This window comes from Staurois parvus, unplaced genomic scaffold, assembly GCF_062004578.1.
Source record: "Staurois parvus isolate SC_StPar_1 unplaced genomic scaffold, SC_StPar_1.0 ptg000445l, whole genome shotgun sequence".
NCBI classification, from domain to species: Eukaryota; Metazoa; Chordata; class Amphibia; order Anura; family Ranidae; genus Staurois; species Staurois parvus.
The window spans coordinates 59,104-85,230 of NW_028318241.1; the positions used below are offsets into that span (position 1 = coordinate 59,104).

Below are 26,127 nucleotides of genomic sequence, written 5' to 3' on the forward strand. Positions count from 1 at the left end.
GTGAAAGTGGAGCCAATTAAGACCAACTTGTTTTTGGTGTACAGAGGCAAATTTTGCATACACACACAGGCAATATTTATTACCACCATTTTTGGTGCCTCACGTGTAATCTGCCCCTGGCATGCTTCTGACCGCAACAGTGGTTTGTTGCATTTTGTGGGGTAAAGAATATCTATTTTAACTGTATATTTAGTTGCCTGCCTGAAGTTCCATTTAATTATAAAGTATCACTTCATAAACAATATTTTTGTGGCTATTTTGCTGCAATCAGCCCCTATCACCACTGTGTACATACCTCTTAACTCAGTCAGAATGTCAATCTTTTGCTCAAGGATTGCTTCCAGCTGTGTAGCGTATGAATCCACATCATAATCTACCTCCTCTGTCATCTCTAACAGAACCTTCTCATCTTCCAGCCACCGGATGGACTCCTGTTAAAACAAAAAAACTTCTAAATCTAAATGGATTTTTCTGAGGGCCCAGGACCATGAGAAGAAAAGAAAACTTGACTTCAGTATACAAATTGCTTCCCAGAGGCAACTTCAAAATGTAGTTTAACCACTTGCCTACCAGCCACTTCAGTCCCTTCCTGCCCAGGTCAATTTTCAGCTTTCAGAACTGTCACACTTTGAATGACAATTGCATGGTCATGCAACACTGTACCCAAACCAAAAAAACTAATTTTTATCTTTTTTTTTGAGACAGAGTATTTTTGGTGATATTTAATCACCACTGGGTTTTTTATTTCGTGCATAACGAACTCAAAAAGACAATTTTGAAGGAGAAAAAAAGTTTCTGTTATAAAATAAATAAGTCATTTTTCTACTTCACTGGTGTGTGCTGATGAGGCTGCACTGATGGGTACTGAAGGGCACTGAACAGAATCAATTACGGGCAGGCGGCACTGATAGGTGGCAACGATGGGCACTGATAGGCAGCATTGACTGATACAGCGCTTTGAAAAAGTATTCATACCCCTTGAAATTTTCCACATTTTGTTATGCTACAACCAAAAATGTAAATGTCATTTATTGGGATTTTATGTGATAGACCAACACAAAGTGGCTCATAATTGTGAAGCGGAAGAAAAATTATAAATTGTTTTCAAAATTTTTTACAAATAAATACCTGAAAAGTGTGGCGTGCATTTGTATTCAGCCCCCTTTATTCGGACACCCCTAACTAAAATCTAGTGGAACCAATTGCCTTCAGAAGTCACCTAAGTAGTAAATAGAGTCCACCTGTGTGTAATTTAATCTCAGTATAAATACATCTGTTCTGTGAAGCCCTCAGAGGTTTGTTATAGAACATTAGTGAACAAACAGCAGCATAAAGGCCAAGGAACACACCAGCCAGGTCAGGGATAAAATTGTGGAGAAGTTTAAAGCAGGGTTAGGTTATAAAAAAATATCCCAAGCTTTGAACATCACACAGAGCACTGTTCATTTATTCATCCGAAAATGGAAAGAGTATGGCACAACAGCAAAACTTGGCTGTCCACCTAAACTGACAGGCTGGGTAAGGAGAGCATTAATCAAAGAAGCAGCAAAGAGGTCCATGGTAACTCTTGAGGAGCTGCAGAGATCCACAGCTTGGGTGGGAGAATCTGTCCACAGGACAACTATTAGTCGTGCACGCCACAAATCTGGACTCTATGGAAGAGTGGCAAGAAGAAAGCCATAAGAAGTCCCATTTGCAGTTTACGAGAATCCATGTGGGGGACACGGCAAACATGTGGAAAAAGGTGCTCTGGTCAGATGAGACCAAAATTGAACTTTGTGGCATAAAAGCAAAACACTATGTGCCCTGATCATCAGTGTAGATGTCCCCTCTGAGGAATTCCGCTTACCGGCCCTCCACTCAAGTGCTGTCGGTGTGAGGAGAGGACTGGCGATAACCAGCATTTCCGGTTTACCATGTGATCAGCAGTGTCCAATCACAACTGATCACATGTAGAGTCTACATCTTCAGCTCTTTATTGCATTCGGTGATCCGCTGTGTCCTAGGGACACAGCACACCACCGATCACTGCGGCGGGCATGCACAGCTAGAGTGGGAGGATGTCCTCCCAGAACAAGAGAGCTCCCACCCATCTGTCATTTCCTTATACGGTGGGCGGGAGGCAGGTAATAAAGCTGCATAAGTCACATAATAGAATGGACGCTTAATAGGTATATATAAATCAGCATCAAAGTTCAATTTTAAAGACTGTCTCCCCTAAAATGCAAGCAAGGTTGCACTAGTGTCAAACAGCACCAGAGGCGGACTGACCATTTGGAAACTCGGGCACTGCCCGAGGGCCCAGAGTCAGTAGGGGGCCCCATGAGATGCCCCTGGTACCTTTTGCATAGGCTTTTTTGAGTTTGGGCAAGGACACAGGGGCCCCATGATCCCCTATTGCCCGGGGGCCCCATGAGTTGTCAGTCCACCCCTGAACAGCACTAACAATTTTGATGACAATACTGTTCATGCTGCTGATCATACATTGATGTGCAGAGTTCAGAACAGGCATCACATTTAGCTGGTGAGTTAGGATGTGCTATGATGGTCATTCTATATCTACTTGCCGACCAGCAGTAAAACTGCTATAGGGTACCAATTTTCCGCTTTGACTGAAGACGATCAATGGGTGCCGGCCAATGAATGACCGCCGCCACCCGCCGATCAGCAAGGAGATATACTGGACAGAGCTCTGCATATGTAAACAATGCAGAGCTCTGCCCTGTCAGCGGGGATGTGCTGGATTTTGTTTCACTGCAAAGCAGAGAATAAAATTCAGCACTTCCCTTAGTAAAAAAAAAAACCTTAAAAATAAAAGTAAACACTAACACACTGGTTAGACACAGTTAACCCTTTGATCACACTTAAGGTTTAACCCCTCCTAACCAGTGTCATTAGTACAGTGTATATTTTTAACACTGATCACTGTAGAAGTGTCACTGGTTCCCACAAAATATCCGTTAGTGTCAGATTGTCTGCCGCAATATTGCAGTCCCACTATAAGTCGCTTATTACCACCATTACTAGTATATAAAAAAAAAAAAAAAAATTCCAGTATATATCCCATCGTTTATAGATGCTATAACTGTTGCGCAAATTATTCAATACACACTTATTGGGATTTTTTTTCTATACCAAAAATATGTAGCAGACTACACAATGACCTAAATTTATAAAAGAAATGTTATTACATTTTATTTATTAGATAGGTTCTATAGCAAAAAGTAAAAAAAAATATTTTTTTTTTGTCTGCCTTTTTTTGTTTATAGCGCAAAAAAATCAACCCAGTGGTGATCAAATACCACCAAAAAGGAAGCTCTATTTGTGGGAAAAAAGTTTTAAATTTCAGTGCCGTACCACAAAAAATTGCCCGGTCAAGAAGGGAGTAAATCTTCCGGAGGTCAATAGGATAATACAGAAGGTCAATGCACCAAATTATGCTGAGCTACACAGTCCAGTACACAGACCAGTAAAGAGAAAATATATGCAGTTTTTTTTTTTTTCCTTCCATAAAAAAAACGAACTAGCAATATACCTTCAGGTGGAATGACACCCAAGAGTGCCCTTTACACAAACTTCATAGAAAAATGACATTTGGCTACAACACGAGAGCACACTGTCTAATAAAATAACTTCACAGCATCAAGTGCTAGCTAAACGAGAAGGTAATACAACAAAGGATAAGATAGAATGAGTTTACAGCATGATCACATTCCAGCAGATATAACACTTCATACCTGAAACACCGCTCTGTGATCTTCTACTACCTGCTCTTCCATCTCCACCATCTGTGACACAGCTTCATGAAACGTGAAGAGCTGCGGGGACACCTCTTCTTCCTGAAAGTGTGAACAAAACATTAGAATTGCATAGAGCCGTCACATCATATTGAGCAAAAAAGACATGGACAGCAATTGCATATGTTCTAGAGAGTAAACACAAATAATGGATAACTGTTGTGAAGGATATAATCCATAAGAATATTTCTTATGGATTAAATCTTTCTGAAAAGTAATTGGCGTAGAATGGTGATCCTGAAGCTCACAGTAGACTCATTCTGTTAAAACTGACACAGGCACCATGCTCAAAGGACATTGTTTGAGCAGTTACAGGCGTATTTTAGTGTGTGTGTGTGTGTGTGTGTGTAGGCAATTATGTTTTTTATATTGGAAAATATCTTGAACAATTTGTAATTCACAAAAATACATTCTTCTGTGTAGTAACACCCTTAAAATTCCTTTCCAAGTTTAAAAGGGCCAGATGTTTGGTGTCCACATTTCTGAACTGTGCAAGCACAAAAGCAGTTGGACAATGCTTCGTACACTGACAGGGAACATCCCCTCCACCTACCTTTGGGACCTTCTCATATCCAAACATTAACCAGCAGCTCTCCGTTGATTACCAGCTAACAATGTGCTGCACAGAAAGCTAAAACAAAAGACCTCTCTGGGATCTAAAGGAATACATCCCAGTGTGTGCTTATTTTGTCATCATTTGTAGCTGGGTGTCTTCAAGGACATTGGAAAAGGAAGCTGAAAAACACGGTGGAGCACAAGACATTCCCCTGGCCTTTGCAAAGGCTGCCATTTTCAGGCTTGCTTTACCATGGAACCTCAAAAAACAAAAAAACTTGCACTATTGTAACCTTTCTTTCCATTGCAGTCTAAAATACAACTTTTTTTTTTTTAAATTTACTTTTTCTCCCTTCACACTCCATTCTCGCCTCAGTGAGGACAAGTACCCTGCTTTTATTGCCTCATGGTATGTTCAAGTCTCATATCCACAGGGGTATTGGCTTCCACACAGTGGCTGGATGAGCATGAACATGGCGGCACATCATCAGGGAGCCCGCTGCAAGAGACAGCTGGCTCCGGGTGAGTAATGAAGGGTAGATGGTGCTATAGGATCTGGTGTGCAGCAGCAGATCATTGCCAGATTTGTGGATACTTATGTTTACAGAGGATACTTCCACAAAAAAAAAGTAATAGAGTGTGAGATTTCTCTTTAAACTAGATACATTTAAACAAATCTATTTATATTAACCTGACATAAAAGCACCAAATTTATATAAAAAATAAAGAATAAATAAAAAAAAAGACACATGAAATACATATAGATCTCTGTGCAGTGTTCAGCAATGACATGAAGCACAACAGCTGGTGTAGTAAAGGAATCCACCCACGTTTTGTTCACAAAGAAGTTTGAGGTCATCCCTCTGAGGCGAGCTGCCTACTCCCCACAGTGACTCCAGGTCATCCAGCTGATTCGGGGCGTGATGTAACATGGGGCGCAGCTCCCCAGCAGAATTTGGATCAACAGTCAGCTCTTTCACTCTGAAACAGCAGAAGGTTTGTCAGAACAATCTACTAGAAGAGGCAGTGAGAAATAAATATATGATTAAATCAAATATTCTGAGTGTAAAATGCCCCTTGTATAGATCTCCTTGTAAAATGATCAGCAATTTCTCATCCAAGCCTAAACTTTGGTTTACTGGAAACCACATTTTATAATGTATTCTATGAATTCCAGCTATATTTACCTTTCAGATGAAAGTCCCTGTACTGTACTTATTGATTAGAACAATTCTGCAAATCCTGTCTGACCATGGTAGAAAGCCAGGCCAAAGCCATCTGCCATCACTACACTAAGGACATGTTCACACGTCTGTTACTGGCTGTACACCACCCAGATCACCGTATTTTTGCAACAGCTACGGCCAAGTGTTTCTGAATAGCTACAGCCTGTACAAATCAATGACTAACTGAGAAACTCTACAACTATCCATATGTAAACATACACGGAGAGATTTCCAGCAATTAGGGACAGATATGCAGCACTGGATGCAAAGAGGACCGCTCACCTGCCAGTAGCTACATGTAATCATTCCTTGGGAAATGTCAGCAAGTCATTGATTTGTACAGGCTTCCTCTCCACAGCTAATCAGAAACACCCTGCCATACCCACTACAGAAATATGCAGATCTGGGCAATGTGAGGCTAGTAATGGCCGTGTAAATGAGGCCTTATGCCACCAACCCTGGAAAAATCCCACGAAGTTAAGACAGCTTGAAAATGATAGAAACCGTCAACTATATTTTCACACGGGATGTCTGAAAATATAGTGTGGCATATGCTTTAAATGGAATTTATAATGGTTTTATATACATTTTCTTAAGATCAAGACTAAAAATTAAACAATGATTAAAAACTTAGCCATGGCATATTTTATATCTTTATATCAGCTACAAGGTGGAGCTCTCATCTCCACTCTGGAGGTTTCCTCAGACTCTCACTAACCGCTAGGTTGAAACAACCTGTTTACAGAGTTTAATAGCTCAAAAATGGACACCCATTCTCATTAATAAAATCTCTGTTCTTGCAGAAATGAATTGCGTTCCTGACCCACCCAGGCAAAAGGCTGCAGTCCAACCAAGAAGCACCGCAGAACTGACTACTAAGGAATTATATAAATGTAAAGGAACTGAAGTAAACAAGGAGATCTCTACAAGATAAGAGCTGAAAACAAACAACTGAAAATAAATTCATGCTACCAAATTAAAATGGAAAATCATATAAGCATGCAAAACATATTGAAAATGAAGAGCATGAATTAGAGAAACAAAGGAGGAGATGGCTGAGGCCACAGTAATAATACACATGAGTGATGACAATATCTGAAAAGTAGAAGGCAGGTTAGACCTGGTGAGCGTAGGAGAGAAGTCGTCATACTCATACGAAGGAGAGAGATCAGAGCGACTTCCGCTACCCTGAGAGAATGGAATATCCGACGGACTAATCCCAAATTCCTTTACTCTGCAGGCCCGAGACACGGCAGAAAGATGGAGGAAAGGTTGAGAAGGACACAATACATTTCATCACTGTCCATTCACACAATTAGGCAGAAAGATCATTCACACTACCAGAACATGTAACATCAGAATTAGGGATGAGAAAACTGATTTGTCATTGGCTGCTTGCCTGGCGAATCACAACTCTACAACGCTTCTGAATATTTTCATGCTGATTGGCAGAGACTCAACTAGCTCATAAATGGCAATTATCAAATTCTTGAGAACCAAAACTCACTAGAGATCAGGAAGAGGATGAATTCAGCAAATCAGAAGCATCAAAGAGCTGCAATTCACTAGCAAATCAAATAAACTGATTAGTTCCCCTCTAATTCATAGTTTAGTTAAAAAAAACAACAACATGCAAATAGCAGAACATGGTAATACTGTCAGTCAAGTTGAAGAGAAAAAAAATAATCAAGCCCATCCAATTCAACCAATATATACTCTATAATAAAATCGCCAACCCAAGTCAATACATCAACAGGAAAAATTAAATATTGTATACTTGTAAGCTCACCTCTAGTGTACAATATGTAAAACAAGCTTCAACTACCATAAATGATTGTGATAGACTATGCAAATGTCTTCTGTAACAAAGACTGAAGTTCTTTAAAATGTAAAGAAATAAGAATTTTGGCATATATGTAAATTTAATATCTTGGAGTACAGTATAAGACGCAGGTATTCTTAGACCACGGGGTTATATTACGCTACTCTCAGGTGATTGGACACTGGTAAAAGTTTTGATCGGACTGCCCCCAGTGTATCCATACAACCGTACCCACTCCTTATGGATCCAACTTTTTTTTAGCAAGCAATAAGGAGAAAGAGGGAAAGTAACGTATGTCCTCTACTGAGTCTGAGGGTTATAAGCCAGGGAGATGTGTTCTAGAAGTAAGGCGTAAAATAGGCTGTATGTAGTAGAGCTAGATTCTCCACTTAGTGAGGAGGAAAGTACTTATGTCTCTGGGTGCGAAAAAAAAAAAAGACACAGATTGTCTCAAAAGAGTCTACAGCATAACCTAAGAGAAATTCTCAGGGAGGGACAACTAAAGGGTGCAATTGAAAGTATGCTCCTGATTATGGGACCAGACATAGATCAAAAAATGTTGTGCTGAGGGATGATGTGAACAGGAATGATGTTGGGATTAGATCCAGGTAACCCAGATATTAAAAAGTTGGTTAAGGCCCCAGAGAAGGATACAAAGAAAAGGAAGACGTGTGAGCATCAGCATTTGGGCATCTTGTTCACAGAAATAGGCTCAGCAGCCTTGTAGTAAAAGGTCACCAAGGCACCCTGGGATATGAATGTTTAGGGTGTGATTAATAGCCTAATTAAATAGCACCAAAGAAAGTGGTGATTTTTTAAAAGCAATGTAAGGACTACATAGATGTGTTAATAAAAAGGGAGGGGTAACCTAAATTCTCTTGCATGAGGGATATAGTGCCAGGTCTACAGAAGACCAGTCCGAAGTCTAGATATTGCAGTAGACATTGGACATGATGACATATGTATCCGTAAATGGTCACAGGTCCTTACGTAGGATTTGGAACATCTTTGTAATGTTTCCTAAATAGAAAGGCAATAACCACCCCCTTGTGACTGTAAGCTGCAAGAAGGTGCAAGGAGAAAGCCTATATTTTGTGAACCAGCAAGTAAGAACAGGTAGTAGAAAGGAACATAAAAGAGGACAGCAACGGGGACTATTACTGTAGCTCTCCAAAGACAGAGTAAAAAGGTTAGAATGTCTGTGAACCATCAATGTGAAGGCGGCTTCTGAGCAAGTCTAGGGGGGGTTGGAGATAGAGGGTCTGTCATAAAAGGAAGGACCTGCATTAGAAGAGGACACCTTGAAGGGGCGAACAGATCGTATAGGTAAGGTAGAGGACGGCCTCTCATTAGTTTGGTGTGATTATGGCTCTCAGTAGCTACCTCAATGTATTCACTAAAGGATTTTCCAAAGAGGGGCTCACCTTCAAAGGGCATGCGCAAACAAAACCGAGCAGGGCGAGTTGGCCAAGCTCTAAGCCATAAAAGTCTGCACAGGAAGAAGACATTTGAGATTTAATGAATCACAATCTCTTTGGCTTCTACACAGAAGAGTAGGGCTGATGCCAAGAGCTGTAATCTTGCAGAAAGAATATGATTATGTATATCAGGAGAAAGTAGGTGTATCTAGCCAGAGACTAACCAGTACGCGCTGCATCAATTAATTTGTCCACAGTAGCCAGCATGTGACAAACTGAAGCAACTTCACAAAATTCTAGTTGTGTAAAAACATCAGCAGTATCAGCTAACAAGTTTTGCACAATGGGCAAACCCCTTAAAGTGTCTTCAGGGTCAAGGTGCCACAGAAATGGACCACAGCCTTGGACCTGTAAAGTATTTGGCACACTACATGTCAGGGTGAGCACAGAATGTAGGATTCATTGCCCAAAGTAAACATTATAGACTGGCCTCACTGTCAGTGTACTTTTCCTAAGATATACACCGAAGGTAACCAATTCGGAAACTACTAGAGAGCCATAAGACAAAAAGTAGTCAGATCTTGATAGAAGTGTCAGACAAAGGAGGTAAAAGAATCCTGGTGAACAATATAAAAAAAATCTTCTCCAACAGAAACTGATGCCTCTAGGAGTAAGTGGGGTTATATAAATACACTTGGGGGCAGTCCTAGCAAAGCATTTGCCAATACCATTACCTGAAGATAGTGGCATATATAACCCATGGTTTAAGATTCAATTTCTGTGTCCTGTACTGTATGAAAGACAACTCCATTGTTTTTATAGCGGACACATAGACCATTATTGTACATACTGTGTCAGAATATGTACAAAAAGAAAAAAAAAAAAGTGTTCACTATGCAATTTGTCACCCCAGATCTGCCTAAACAGCTTCTGGTAGTAGGAAGGAGACCACACATCAGGGAAACACATCAGGAGCAGTCATGCAGATTCAGATTATACCTATAGCATGTGTACTCGAATAATAGATATACACAAAAACATTGTACTATAATTAGTCCTACATACCAAAAGCATGAAAGCACAAATCCTGAGCACAGGATGGAATATTGCATACCTGTTTGCGTATCTTAAAGTGTTCAAAGTATTTTCACAGGATGCCATACCAGGAGAAATAGTAGCGATCTAAAAATAACATTTAAATTAATTATTTTACTTCATTAAAGAGGAACCAGAATGAAATATCACATATTTTTTTCAGGTAAGTGCATATAAAGTAAAGTGTAACCTATGCAGCTATCTAAAGAAGGTCGCTGTACACCCCCACCCCGGCAAGGCTTTCATCACTCAGCTGAGCCAGCAGTGTGGACCTGTAATCAAAGTAAGGGGTATTACCTCTACTGACCACCAGTGTAAGGGGCCTTTCACCCCTTGACTACCAAGATTAAAGGGGTTCTTTTCACGCTATTTCTCTGGGCATTAAAGATTTAATATTACTAAAAAGAATTGTGAATTGTTTCGTAGGGATGTTACAAAAATATTTTACACCAATCTGGTCAAATATGCTAGATATGCCACTTTTATAGATCTAGCAGCAAATAAAAAAACTTACTAATTCCGCTAATGTACCATGAACTCTATACAGTAATACATTGGTTGACGAATTTAATTCGTTCTGCAGGACTTTTCGTATAGCGAAAAATTTGTAAACCGAAACACTGTTTCCCATAGGAATGCATTGAAAACCAACTAATCCGTTCTTGAAGTCAGAAAAAAGTAAACGCTACTAAAATACCACGAGTTATTTTATCAAGTCATGCAGACAAGCTGCTTTGGGGGGGAGCATGTTGAGGGCATATGGCCTGGTATGGGGGAGAGGGGGGCGCTCGCTTGTCCCCCCTTTTCCTGACCTGCCGGGCTGCATGCTTGGATAAGGGTCTGGTCTGGATTTTGTGGGATACACACCCACGCCATTTTTTTTTTTTTTTTTTTTTTTTTTTACATTTTGGCGTGGGAGTTCCCCTCAAAATCCATACCAGACCCGAAGGGCTTGGTATGGATGGAAGGGGGGACCCCACGCCGTTTTTTTAAATTTATTATGGTGCTGGTTTTTAAATGTAATAACTGCTTTTTTTCTTCTTCACTATAGCTCAAAAATTCAGCTGTCACTTCTCCCAGCTAAAAGAGAAAGTTTTCTTTAAGTTTATTTCCCCAAGTTAAAAGAATCAATGTTTCCTTTTAGTTTCTCAAAAGAAACAACGTTTCCTTTAACTCTGGAGAAAGTGACAGCTAATCCTGTGAGCTATAGTGAAGAAAAAAAAACAAAAAACAAAAAGCCAGCAATTGCATTTAAAAATCAGCACTGACATACACTTCGTATTGCGAAAAAAATTAGTAAAAAAATTAATAAACCGAGGCATTATTTTCAATGGATTTTCATTCGCAAACCGAAAATTAAGTTAACCGAGGCATTCGTAAACCGAGGTACCACTGTAGTTAAATGTTTAGCAACAGTTCTTGAAGACAAATTTTTTCACAAGTAAAACGGCAGAGACAGAGCACACATGAGAAAAGGAGGATTAAGAGAAGGAAAGCAAAACATTAACAGTTTGAAAACAAAAAAATGACATTGCAGCAAAGAACCTCCACAAACCTATCAAAAGTATCTGAAGTGAAAGTAAGAAAGAATAGGATGAATGAAACTAAAATATGCAAACCAATCTTACCATGCATGTGCGAGAGTTTTCACCGATAAAAGAGTCCCGAAGAACTTGGGTCAATTTACTGGCTCTAAATGGGGTATGTGGCTTATTCCTCCCTAGGGCACGGATGCACTCCTGAAAACAAACAGCAAGCATATCAATAGATCAAAGAACATATGCGAAAAATATTTCACACCTTAATACAGGCCTAATTGTGACCCACATTTTAAGAGTTTCTATAATTAAGTGTCCCATTTGTATTTTAAAATAGCAGCAGCAAGGGGGGCCAGTGGATGAAAAAGTCAATTTTTTACTTTTTATAAATATAACAAGGTAACACAAAAGTCCTAATTTTAAAACAAAAGCCCAGACAGATTATTACATCATCTTCAGATATCCACATGAAGGGAGGATTGGAGCAGACATCTAAGACAAGGCTGTTCTGTCTGACAGGAGTACTCAAGTCACAAGACTGGCTGCACAAAACTACACATCACTGTCAAATGAATTTACCTGTTTGCCTGGAGTTAGCACATGCAACATGGAAATAATGACTATACTGTACTGCAGTAATGCCATGTACAATTTTGGATTGTCCTTCCTTACAGACCATGTTTTTTTTTTTATTGGCAACATATGGGGACCTACCTGTGTGCATCCCTAAACCATTGCTGCCTACTGAATGCAAGCGAATGCAGTACATACTGAACCATAAGTAAGTTTGTGCTGATGTACACAGTTACAAGACAATATTTGTTTGATTTAGAAGCAAGCAGAATCTGTCTTTGACAGTTCCATACTCAAATGCAAAGTATCACAAAAGTTTGAAATGTTGGCTGACAAAAAAACAAACAAAACAAAAGTGGATGTTTGTGGGCTCAATCACGATTTCTATCTCTCAAGGATACCAGCTGTAAGACACATAATAGCTTTTATGTATGGTGCTATGCTTTTAGAGTCAGATCCTACTGTTGCATTCTCCACAACATAAAAAAATTGAATCATCAAGCAGAGAGAGCATGGTCTTCCTGCAATGGCTAAAGCAAGTCGGCTGGCACATGTGGGATGTAGAGATAGATTTCCTGTGCTAGACTGAACCACAAGTCTCTTCCACAAATCTTAACAGTTTCAGGTGGCCTGGAACGCAACATGTAAGAGTTCTGTGGCATCTAATGCCCAAAGTTCATTCTAGCTAAACTTAAAAAAAAACTCACCTTTAGAGCTAATAAACTTTTGTTTATTTCTGCCCCTTCAAGTCGCGTTTGTCGGTCTGCGCTCGATGTATCTGCTCCCCTCTCGTTTCCAGCCAAATCAATTAGAGAGAATTTACCGTGAAGCTTTCCTTTCTTTCGTAAGATTATCTGGAACACGGCGTGACTTCGAGAAGAGTGTGCATTGGCTGAGGTTTGACCAGACGTTCTAAAAGCCAAGAGGGGGAAAAAAAAAAAGGTGTTTATCCATAGAGGACAAAATGGTAGCACAGAACAACCTTAGATGCTAACCTATGTGCATAAATCTGAACAATCGCCCACATCAAATACGAAATATGACAAAATTTAAAAAAAAATTCTGTTGATAAAAGAATGGATGCAAAGCTAAACACTGAAGGCTATCACATCACCCTCTAATAATATATACAAGTAAGACAGTGTAGCGCAACCAAAAACAATCAATCCAACAAATTGTCCATATTCTTCCACAACAACATGTGAATCCCAGTGTCCAAGAATCAATATATAATGTCCAAATCTTCTGAAACGTGCAATAACAACCAGTGATGACATATAAATTCTTCAGCATCTTCACCGGTATCACCATTGTGAACAAACCTCAACCAAGCAAACTGGCTGCTCACCTTAAGGAAATGAAAGCTGAACTATCAGAAGGTCACAAGTGTTTTCCCTTTAAGGGCATATATTAACAATCTGGATGCTGCTGTTCCTTCTCCGTTTCCACCGCTAGGATGTACATCTCTCATATAAAAGTGGAGAAAGCAGCCCATAGTGGGTACTATCAATATGTGACAATCTGCGTAATTCCACAAAATGTTATATGTACCAAAAATGTTGTGTCAAAAGTATGATAAAGTACCAAAAAAATTAAAAAGGATGCTTTGCTAAACACTAAAAGGTTTTCCACATCACCTAAAGTAAAAAAAAAATCAATAAACATCAGGGCCGCCCATCAGCAAAGGAGAAAAAGTACCTGTTTGCAAAATTTTATAATAGAAAGAAAAACTTTTTTTCAAATTTATTGTTGTTTTGTTTATAGCGCAAAAAATAAAAACACCAGTGGTGATTACATAGCACCAAAATAAAGCTCTATTAGTGTGAAAAAAATGAAAAAAATTTCATATGGGTACAATATTGCATGACCACGCAATAGTCATTCAAAGTGTGACAGCGCTGAAAGCTGAAAATTGGCCTGGAAACGAAGGGGGTATAAGTAGGCAAGTGGTTTAACAGAAAAAAAACCCCCACAAAAGGTTTTTGCTCTACAAACACTTGAATTTAAATAGATAAAAAAAACACCAGAAAACACTTAGGCCTCATGCACACTGCTGCTCCTAAACTCATATTTAAGCAGCTTTTGGAGTTTTCTTGTGAAAGCCCCTGAATACAAGTCAATAAAGGCCTACACATAGGCTTTTGCAGAGTTTAAGCATAGCAGTGTTTATTATTATTATACAGTATTTATATAGCGCCAAAGGGTTTGCTCAGCGCTGTACAATAGCAAGGGGGACAGGAGACGAGACAGTAACAATACAATACACGAGGGGTTCGAGGGCCCTGCTCTTTCGAGCTTACTATCTAGTTAAACAGCAAAAACGCATGTAAACGTGCATTAACGCCAACTGTGTTTAGTGTTTCAGCGTTAATTTACTTCAATTGCCAGAACAAGTTATTATTCTGGCCAAATTAATTAATGCCCAAGCACTTGACGCGGGTAAATGCGGTAGACGCGTCTACCAGTGTCAAGCATTTTTCTGCTGCCAGAAGAAAGGTAACTAGGGAGTGTCCAGTGTATATAAACCCTTATCTTTTTCCTTTAATTTAAGCTGTTTTGATGGCAGAAACTATACAGCAAGCCTATGATTAATAAAAGGCCCTTGAAGGTACTTTATCTGGTCAACCTTCTACACACAGGTCATCAAGGTACATATGGTCAATGGGTTGAGCTTAGGGCAGGGAATGGCAGATCTTAAGCCTGACAAGAAGTCAAATTATATGGCTAATTAAAAAGACTACAATAGGTACTTGCAGACATTACAAGGCATCTATACTTCAGCACGTTCCTTACCCCAGAAATCTTTGGTGCTACTTTTTTCACAATCAGAAGCATTAAAAAACAAAAGTCTGTGTGTTGCCTATACACTGGGCAATTATAACAGAGTAGGCGGTTTAACAAGTCTGAAACATACCAACCCTGACCACCAATATAAGATCGGATAGCAAACAGAATATGTGGAGCTTCAGGAGGGTGGCTGCTCTGCTACATTCTATCTGAGCAGAAACTCTCATTTATTTATATACTCCCGTCACAATTTAATGAAACAAAATGTGTAGAGTGGGAAATAGCCAGAGAGCAAGGTAAAGTTATACAGAGAACAATTGTTTAGATACAATTCTGGCACACGCAGACCAGAAAGACAGAAAAAATGTGCAGTATGCTGAACTCCTGACGCTGCTCTCGAGTCAGCTTTATCCATGTGTACTAGAAGTCTGTCTCTGCAGAGAGGACAGCTGTTTTCTATGTGCTCCTCTGACCTTGGTCTGACTCAAATTTTAGAAGAGAATGGAGTACCAATGGGCAAGTCCTGCTAGCTTTATACATTACTACAAAAGGCAGGAACGTTTAGAATACACTCTTCCCCACCACCTTCCAACTCTGTCATTCCAACAAAGCAGGACTTCTGGGAAAAGGGTAACATGTGGCTTCCGCTGTGGGACAGTGCTTGATCCTAACGTTGAGCTTTGACACTATCCAACAATAGGAAGGACAAAGTGGCAGCACCTCTAACAGTTTGTCAGTCAGCATAGTTTAGCAAAAATATGACTTTGCCGTGCTAGTCTTGGTGCTGAATATATCAGGTTAGACGACATGTACCTGCAGCTGTTACCGATCTCAATCAGCTTCAGAACATCTTCCACACATTTCACTTCCCGTTCCTGCAGCCCAACGACCTGGACTTGCTGCTTGCCATCCTCTAAAACTCGCAATTTGGTTTTCCGATTCAACAAATCGAAGACCTGAAAATAGTTGAGATATTATGCGCATTCATAGGTAAACCTATTTTTTTAATATTTTTAACAATTCACCAACGTCCTCTGTTCATTATGTATTTGTGTGCTGTATATGAGTAAAAATGCTTTTTAGTTCAAGCTGTGAAGACCTGCTGAAAGTCATTGAGAGACTAGATCAAGATGGGCTTCGTATTAATGATGAACTAAAGTGGATGAAGCATTAGACCCCGTTCACACACACTTTTTTCCGTGTGTGTTATCCCACACCATGTTCAATAAGCACTGTAGCTGCAATCCTCAGAGGGTGTCAATGTTAAGGTACTGACAGCCCAAACGTAGGTCACAAATGCAGTGCATCTGACTGCACCGGATCACATGGTACAGAAGTGCATGAACTGTTTTTAGTGCAGTGCTATTTGAGTCCATTCAAATTGAATAGGCTCAGATAGCACTGCATTGTAACATATGTGAATCACACAGGAACGCACAGTGTGTTTCCTGTGCGATACCTAGTGTGAACCAGCCCTTAAAGTGGTTTTAACGGTAAAAGGTTCACAGGCTTGGATGAGAGCAGCGAGAGCTATTGACTTCTGCTGCTATCAATAAAATACTGTGAGAAGGGAGCAGGGGCGAGTTCGAGCTACGCTGTGAGTGTTAATAGACACACACAGCACAGGTCAAGATCGCGTGCATGCGAGTGCCCCCAAAGCAAATGGCATGTTATTGGGGCATTTTGGGAAGAGGACAAGCCGGCGGGGGACCCCAGAGGACAATGCTTATGGCCGCTTTGTGCAAAATCATTACACAGAGCAGGTAAGTATAACGTGCTTGATATTAAAAAAAAAAATAAAACCCCAATACTTTCAACAAACCCTACATGCTCTCAGCCTTTATATGCCATCTATATACCAAGACTACCCATTTTGCAAAAGCTATCTACTTGCTGGTAACCTGGGTTATCAATCATCTTGTTTCCTATCACACCGACACAGCTACAATGAACACATAAGGTCAGCACAAGTCTTAATATCATACACCATATTATTCATGCACATTGAAAACCTGATTGACATTTATAGATTTTTCCTCTAGAATAACTAGAAAAAGACTGCAGTTCCAGCCACAGACAAAAAGCCCTAGTCAATCTAGGTGCAAGTCATCCAGAGGTATCTTAAAGTATCTCTATAAAAACCATCTTTAAAAAAAAAAAAAAAAAAAAAATTAAGATTTTGAAGAATTTTCTTCAATGGGTAAACCTTTTCTGATGAAAACTTTTTAAAAGCGACCCCGAGTTGGTGACCTCTGCTTGGTCACCTCCCTGCCGCAGCCTGCAACTGAAGGGTTTAAGTCATATTAAACATTTAATGTGCGCACCATTAAAACCTATTCTGTACCCAGCTCTGGAGCTTGCCTGCTTCATATCCCTACATTTGTACATCTAACATCCTACTACAGAGTAACAAGGCCGCTTCTCACTTCAAAGAGCAAGTGGCTGGGACACCCAAAAATTAAACTGAACATATGAGGTATACCACAAAGGACACTTTTTTTCCCCACAGGCTAATCTGCTCTGAATAATGTGTCCAATTGCAAGATCAGCAGATTATCTGCTAATCTTAAACTACTCAACTTTTCACAGGTATGAGACAAGAAAAGAGGCAGACATTTAATCAAGGCCCGATGTCAACAGTAGATTCTCTGCTAGACCAGAGCACAGCAGAATCCGAAGTTTGTGTCTCATCTTTGAGTATTCACTGCACAATCCAAACCTGACACAGAGGCTGTCATTTCTGACTTGCTTTTGAAAATACTAGTTGCCAGTTTTCTGTGTTGCTGGGAGCAAGTATGCAAACTAGGAGTTCTCGTTTGCTTATTCTGGGCCAGGATCAGAAAGAGGTTAAAGGATAAATTCACCTTTAGTAACATGTTACACCCATATTTAGGGTGTAACATGTTACCAAATGAGCAGTCCCTGCGACCCCCACCCCCCAAGTCCCCATTGTGACAGTGGGCCGGGGATCTTCTGCCTGCATCATTCAGAGTTCTGCGAATGGCAGAACTACAGCTAATTCTCAATGAACTACCAGCGCTCTAATGAGCGATTTAGGTAGTTTACTGATCCTTCCTGTGATTCAGTAACTGTCTGTAAGAGGTATGGGTAGACAGCTACAGTGACAGTCTGCAGGAGCCGATCACGGGTGCAATGCTTTACAGGCTTCTAATAAAAAAAAAAGAAAAAATGCACATTTTTTTTTCTTCAAAAAAAGATGCGCGTTTATTACTTTTTTTTTTTTTTTTTTTTTTAAAAAGGTGAACTTGTCCCTAAGCCAAAGAAAATCTGCAATGGTTACTTCTGTATTTCTCTACTGATATAGGGCATTAATGAGGCAGAAGTATCTGGTTTATTATCAGCATTCAAAGCTTTAACACTTTATCTGCATGCATTCTTCCTCCCAGTGTTAATTCTATGGCATTAGGCCAAGTGCATATAGGCATCAAAACAAGGTGCTCAGAGCATCCCCCAAGATCTACCAAGAGCTCTGTGGCACCCAAGGTAGACAGTGTATTGAAATAAAAGGCTCAGGTCATGTAATCATTTAGAAAAACCCTTGCTGTGACTGAATGCAGGCTCCTGTGATTGTCAATACAAATACGGGGAGGATGGGAAGAACAGAACTGAAGCTTCGTCCGCACAACACTGAAATATAGCATGACTAGGAATGCACAATAGCGGGCATAACTAAAAAAAAACAAAAAAACAAAAAACCTCTACACTTACCTTACCACTGTAGATTTCAAAAAATGTAGCGTATACTTGAAGTTCTAGTTTTTTATAATTTGGTTTCTTCAGCATTTGGAATACATCTCGCGCTGAGGGTGGAAAACAAAGCAAATAAAAAGGTGGTCACAAAGACCAGCACTAAAAAAAAAAATCTACCACACATTCCCTAGGAATATTAAGGCCTGTTTGGTAGATTTATAAATAAAAGAAAACCATTATTGAAGCAACAAGCTACACTATCTACGTCAAAGTTAAAATCAGGCTAATGATAAATCTAAACTGGAAATCAGCCCTTTTCATGCTGTACATCAGGGGTAGGCAAACTTTCAGAGGTTGAAATCTACCTGGAAAACAAGGAGGAAATCCAATAACCCTGGGGGAAAAAAGGTTGGGTGGGGAGGGGGCCTTCGAAAAACAAAATAACTATCAAACCCCCTTTTTACATTAACAAGCTTTTGATTGGTTGCTACGACTGCCCGCCAACCAATCACCTGCTGGTTAATGTGAAAAGTTGACTCTGGCAGCTCCTGCCCCTTCCCTCTTTCCATTTTGCTGTGAAGAGGAGAGCAGTGGAGGCTGGGGGGAAAGACTGGCAATTCAGGGCTGTGTTCCCAATCGAAGACTTGCCGACCCTCGCTGTGCATTCACATCTGTCCCTGTCCTCAAAGAACTTACAGTTTAGGCTCCCTATCTCACATGTACACACATTACAGCCACTTTAAACAGAAGCCATTTAACCTGCCAGCATGTCTTTTTTGGAGTGTGGCAGGGAATTGGAGTATCAGGCGGAAACCCACACAAGCACAGGGAGAACAAGCACACTCCATGCACACAGTCTTCTGGACAGGATTCAAACCAAGGACCCCACTAGTGCAAGGCATAAGTTTAAAAAAAACCCCAGAAAAAATAAAAAGGGGGACCCACACAAATGTACATTTTTCTACAGACTAGATTATACAAGAAGCTCACCTGCAAGTGCATATATTCCTTTTGAACAGTCTTGATTCTTTCCAGAAAAATCGCCACCCATTGTCTATAAAGAAATTTAAATTTGTATAAGTGAATATCCCTGAGTCATCAAACTACAATAGCACCAGTATTGAGTGTGGTCTCCCTGCAGCTGATCGTTCCCCATTATTAACCCCTTGACGCCAACCACACGCAAATTAGCAGCCTCGCAGAACTGGGCTTTTTTCCATGAGGCTGCTAATTTGCGTACCTGTCTCAAAGCGCGCTCCAAGCACAAAGACCGGGGTGTCACTGAGAGTCCCGGGTCTCGTTCTAACAATCAGGACTCGGAATTCCCGATTCCGGGTCACCTGATCGCTGTGATAGCCTCTGATTGCTTATCACAGTGATCAGTCTCTGTGAAGCCAGCCCCCCTTGTTTTCTCTCTTTGAATGGAGGAGAGAGATACATTGTATCTCTCTGTCCTTTCAAAGAAAACAAAAAAACAAACAACAACAACAAGGGTCAAGGTAAGGGTTAGTTTTTTTTTTAATTTTAAAATTAGCTTCAGTGTCAGTAGCAGGATAAAAAAAAAAAAAAGCAAAATTGCACACTGTTTCTGGGCTGTACTACAAGTACAAACAACTAACATACACACATGTGGTATCGTTGCGATTGTCAGGAACATGAGAAATTATTTTGGGTTGGTCTTTAGTGGTAGGTTATGGTAGGAGCAAGAAATAAGAAGGGTCAGCCGCACACCGGAGGATTGATGAATGTAGTGTATATTTATTGATCCACAGGACACACAAAACACAAGGACATGAATACAGGACCTGTTAATGTGTTTCACCACCTCGTGAAACACATTAACAGGTCTTATATTTATGTCCTCATGTTTTCTGTGTCCTATGGATCAATAAATATACACTACATTCATCAATCCTCCGGTGTGCGGCTGACCCTTCTTCCTGTTGCATCGTGTGTGGTGGCGAGTCAGAGCCTGCACCTGTCGTGGATTGATCTGGATTGTTTGCCTGAGCGGTATACCTCTGTTCTTAGGAGCAAGAAATATACAGCTAAATTTTTTTTTAAAAATTGGGGTTTTGTTTTTACCATTTTGGGACAGTATTCCTTTGGTAAAAATATAATTAAATCAGGAGATATCCATTACCATTTACCACCAAATGAAAGCCCAATTTGTCCTGAAAACAACAAGGTATAATCCACCTAGATGCACAAAGTAGTTGTGATGATATGTACTGTTTTGCTAACATGTCAAAGTTGCAAAATTGTGCTTAGGTGTTAAGATTTGTTTTACGTTTAGGCATGAAGGGGTTAATTTACTTGCTTTGCAGGTCTTGGTGGAGGCAGGGCTTTTGTTTCCTCATGTCATACCCTCCAGAACACTGAACAGTAAGCAGTGGTGACATCACCAAATCTCACTCTGAATCTCCTGAGAATATCAGAGGCAGCAGTGCCTCAAGTACTATTAAAGTAGACCTCCATCAATTTTGAAAACCCTTACCATTTAGGAGAAAAGTCTGATTTAATTTTTTATTACCTCATCTATGTAATTTAAAAGATAACAGTATCTGCTCTGCCAAGGAGGAGGTGTAACAGCAAGGAGTACATCAAATCCTCTCCTCTCTCTGTAGTAAAAGGAAACTACGGATCCCATCGACCACAGGGAATTGTAGTGAATGTGGGCATACATGTACATGTTAAATGTGTCTGGGAGTCTTCAGTCCGCCCACCAATGCAAGTGGGGCTGAATTACATCACTGTTTCCTGGATAAAGAACTATAGAAGGGAAGTACCCAGACCAGTGGCTCGGGGAATAGGAAGCATAGCAGCCACCAGTCTTATAAACAGGAAACCAAAGAGATTTAACGGTATGATTTGAAAATGAATAGGCTATTTAAGAGCAACTACTAAGAGAACCAGAAGATGGATGACATATTCAGTGAAGGTGGGAAATCAACAAGGACATGTACAGAAGTTTTTGCCCGGAGTTCTGCTTTAAGCATGCCTTAAATTAAAAATCTAGCTTACACCTAACTAGCCTTAACACTGTCCCCTCCCTCCTCCTAACACCTACGTTAACTATCCTGTGCAAGAAAAATGTGTACACTTACTGCTCCGGGCTGGTAACCAGATCTCCCCTGTGTAACTCAGCAGCAGCCACAGGGGAGAGGAAAGAGCACTCCAGCTAGTAAAGCCTGCAGCAGTGACATCACCCATGGGCTTCAATGGCCCATGTGTTGGAACTCTCTCCTCTCCCCTGAAGCTGCGCTGGCTGACAAAGTTACATATATACATCTTTCTTGCACAGGTTAGCTAGCATAGGTGTTAGGAGGAAAGAGGGGACAGTGTTAAGGCTAGTTAGGTGTAAGCTAGATTTTTACTTTAAGGCATGCTTAAAGCAGAACTCCGGGCAAAAACTTCTGTACATGTCCTTGTTGATTTCAAGTCTTGCCACAGATTCTCAATTGGATTTAGATCTGGACTTTGACTGGGCCATTTTACCACAAGAATATGCTTTGATCCAAACCATTCCACTGTAGCTCTGGCTGTATGTTTCGGGTTGTTGTCCTGCTGGAAGGTGAACCTCTGCCCCAATCTAAAGTCTTTTGCAGACACTAACAGGTTTTCTTCTCAAATTGCCCTGTATTTCGAGTCCAACCATCTTCCCATCAACTCTGACCAGCTTCCCTGTCCCTGCTTAAAAAAAGCATCCCCACAACATGATGTTGCCACCACATTCCATGGTAGGGATGGTGTGTTCAGGGTGATGTGCAGTGTTAATTTTCCACACCACACATAGCGTTTTGCTAGAAAGTTCAATTTCGGTCTCATCTGTCCAGATCACCTTTTTCCACGTTTGCTATCCCCCCCCCATACATGGCTTCTCGCAAACTGCAAATGGGACTTCTTATGGCTTTCTTTCAACAATGGCTTTCTTCTTGACACTCTTTCATAAAAGCCAGATTTGTGGAGTGCATTAGTTGTCCTGTGGACAGACTATCCCACCTGAGCTGTGGATCTCTGCAGCTCCTCCAGAGCTACCATGGGCCTCTTGGTTGCTTCTCTGATTAATGCTCTCCATGCCTGTCAGTTTAGGTGGATGGCCATGTCTTGGTAGGTTTGCAGTTGTGGCATACGCTTTCCATTTTTGGATGAAGGATTGAACAGTGCTCCTTGAGATGTTCAAAGCTTGGGATATTTTTTTTTAACCTAACCATGCTTTTAATATCCACAACTTTATCCCTGACCTGTCTGGTGTGTTCCTCGGCCTTCATGATGCTGTTTGTTCACAAATGTTCTCTAACAAACCTCTGAGAGCTTCAGAGAACAGCTGTATTTATACTGAGATTACATTACACACAGGTGGACTCTATTTACTAATTAAGTGACTTGTGAAGGCAATTGGTTCCGCTAGATTTTAGCTAGGGGTATCAGAGAAAGGGGGCTGAACACAAATGCACACTACACTTTTCAGATATTTATTTGTAACAAATTTTGAAAACCATTTATCATTTTCCTTCCATTTCACAATTATGTGGCACTTTGTGTTGGTCTATCACATAAATCCCAATAAAATACATTTACATTTTTCGTTGTAATATGACAAAATGTGGAAAATTTCAAGGGATATGAATTCTTATTCAAGGCACTGTACCATTCTAAACACAATCAGAAGATAATGTAAAGAGATCAAAACACATGTTAAATTTGCACATTACGACTCATATCACTAACTGAAGTCCCAAAACAAGTTCCATGTTAGGCAACACTTGCCTCCAAAGAATATACAGTTGTGCTCAAAAGTTTGAATACCCTCGAAGAATTGGTAATACAGTATGTACCATTTTTAAAAGAAAACATGTTTGAGCAGGCAACACACATTTCTTTCATTTCTTATGGGATTCATATGCAACTGTAGGTCATAAAAGAATGGCACAACCATAAAACAAAAAACATGGAAACTAGTAAGTAAAATGACCCCTGTTCAAAAGCCTACCCAAAAGCCATACCCTTACTTCTTTATACTTTGTATTTAGCATCAAATGACAGCATCCAGTTGTTTTTTTACAATAGTTCTCTATGAGGCCCCAAATACTTGTAGGTGGTATAGCTGCCCAGCAAAATGCCTCCAACGCATGTAAAATCTTTGGTCATCCTGCATGAACCACATGTCTGAGATCCACACAGTGTCTCTCGATGACAGTAAGGTCAATAGACCAATGGCCACTACAGAACTTTCATTTTGTTTTCTGCTTTAACCACTGGAGGGTCAATTTGGCCTTGTCCTTAGAGTCATTGTCATGCTAATAAGTCCAAGAGCATCCCATGAGCAGCTTTCATTCAGAAGAATGCAAATTGTCTGCCAGTATTAGCTGATAACATGTTGCATTCATTTTGCCATCAATTTTAAGAAAATTCCCCGTGCCTTTAGAGCTCCCCCCCCTCCCAACACACAAAACATCAATGATCCATCACCATGCTTCACAGTGGTGATGATATTCTTATCACTATAGGTCTTGTTGACCTCTGTCCGAAGAGAGCACTTATGGTTATGACCATAAAGCTGTATTTTGGTTTCGTCACTCCTGATTAGTGTGCTAGATGCTGCGAAACATATCGTATTGTGCTCCTTGAAACAACCACATCGTCTTTTTCCAGAGCAGCTTGTATTTCTCCCAAGTTTACCTGTGAGTTTTTCTTTGTATCCCAAACAATTCTACTGGAAGTTGTGGCTGCAATCTTTCTTGGTCTACCTGACCTTGGTTTGGTATCAATCCCAGAATTAGCCACCACTTAAGAAGTAATTAAACTGTACTGTATTTAAGGCTTTGGATAGCTTCTTATATCCTTTCCATCTTTATAAAGTTCCATTACTTTGTTATGCAGGTCTTTTGACAGTTCTTTTCTGCTCCCCATGGCTCAGTACATCCAGAGCTAACAAACACATTGACTATTTATACACAGACATTAATTGTAATTTAAAAAGCCACAGATATGGGAAATTAACCTTTAATTGCCATTTAACCTGTGTGTCACCTTGTGTGATTGTACCAAGGCCAAGGTTTGTAAACTTTGGATCAGGACCAGCTGGGTGATTTCTGTTATCACGTATTTAAAAAGGAGACAAACAACTATGTGATAATAAATGGCTTCATATAATCACCATCCTTAACCTCTTGCCGACCGCGCATAGCCGAATGACGGCTTCACCGCGGCCGGCCAGTTCTGAGTGGACGTCATATGACGTCCTCCCAGAACGCGCTCTCCTGCGTGCCCCAGGGGGCGCGCACCCGGCGATCTCCGTGATCGCTGTGTCCTACGGACACAGCTGATCACGTGATGTGGTGAAAGGCCGATCCCACCGGCCTTTTACCACGTGATCAGCGGTGTCCAATGACACGCTGATCACAGGGAAATGCAAGTGCCGGTTCTCGGCTGCACTTTCCTCACGCTGTCAGATCGTGAGGAAAGTACTGCCGAGAACCGGCAGTTGTCAGAGCGGGGATCGGCACCGATCATCAGGGCACTGATGATCAGTGCCCTGATGATCGGTGCCCAGCAGTGACACCCGCAAGTTCCGCCCAGCAGTGCGCCCACTAGCCCCGCCCACCCATTCCCAGCAGTGCCCCCACCTGTGCCCAGCAGTGCCCCCACCTGTGCCCAGCAGTGCACCCACCTGTGCCACTCTGCAGTGCCACCTACCTTTGCCCAGAAGTGCCACCTACATGTGCCCACGCACCTGTGCCCACCAGTGCCACCCACCTGTGCCCACCCACCAGTGCTGCCCACCAGTGCCACCCACCAGTGCAGCCCAGCAGTGCTGCCAGTCAGTGCCACCAGTCAGTGCCCAGGGGTTGTGCCAGTCAGTGCCGCCAGTCAGTGCCCAGAAGTGATGCCAGTCAGTGCCGTCTATCAGTACCCATCATCAGTGTCACCTATCAGTGCCGCCTATCAGTGCTGCATATCAGTGCCGCCTATCCGTGACCCCTAATTAGTGCTGTCTATCAGTGCCGCCTATCCGTGCCACCTCATTAGTACTGCCTATCAGTGCCCTTTAGTGCTGCCTATCAGTGCCCATCAGTGCCGCCTCATCAACGCAAATCAGTGAAGGAGAAAAAATACCTGTTTGAAAAATTTTATAAAAGAAACAAACTTTTTTTTTTTTTTCAAATTTTTTGCACTTTTTTTAATTTATAGCGCAAAAAGTAAAGCGCCCAGTGGCGATTAAATACCACCAAAAAAAAGCTCTATTTGTGAGAAAAAAATTATCAAAATTTCATATGGGTACAATGTTGCATGACCGCACAATTGTCAATCAAAGTGCAACAGCGCTGAAAGCTCAAAATTGGCCTGGTAAGGAAGGGGGTATAAGTGCCTGGTAGGCAAGTGGTTAACTAAAAGACAGTTTTTTGGCATGATCAGTCATTTTCATTATCAATGCCACAATTTCGGCCAGGGTATGCAAACTTTTGCGCACAACTGTATAGCTATGCAACAGATACATGATATAATGGTAGCTATACAATGGATTAACTATAGCAGTATAAATCCTAAAAAATAGACAGAAAGAGCAACAGATCTAACACATCCAGGTATTTTACGCTTTAA

The 26,127-nt window shown here is 40.8% G+C and overlaps 1 protein-coding gene across 4 annotated transcripts in view; it reads right to left on the minus strand.

Moving 5' to 3' along the window:
- Positions 1-26,127, minus strand: part of KIF2A (kinesin family member 2A) — a 121,811-nt gene that overhangs the window by 12,339 nt on the left and 83,345 nt on the right. For 2 of the 4 annotated variants that reach the window (XM_089688045.1, XM_089688044.1), the window contains exons 11-20: positions 19,513-19,576; positions 18,541-18,632; positions 15,625-15,767; positions 12,732-12,936; positions 11,542-11,652; positions 9,933-10,000; positions 6,699-6,812; positions 5,183-5,333; positions 3,738-3,839; positions 296-431 (exon numbers count right to left, since the gene is read on the minus strand). In XM_089688045.1, the coding sequence (XP_089544171.1) occupies positions 296-431; positions 3,738-3,839; positions 5,183-5,333; positions 6,699-6,812; positions 9,933-10,000; positions 11,542-11,652; positions 12,732-12,936; positions 15,625-15,767; positions 18,541-18,632; positions 19,513-19,576 (1,186 nt within the window). The remainder of the gene's footprint in view (positions 1-295; positions 432-3,737; positions 3,840-5,182; positions 5,334-6,698; positions 6,813-9,932; positions 10,001-11,541; positions 11,653-12,731; positions 12,937-15,624; positions 15,768-18,540; positions 18,633-19,512; positions 19,577-26,127) is intronic. The other 2 variants (XM_089688047.1, XM_089688046.1) reach the window with 1 other exon arrangement.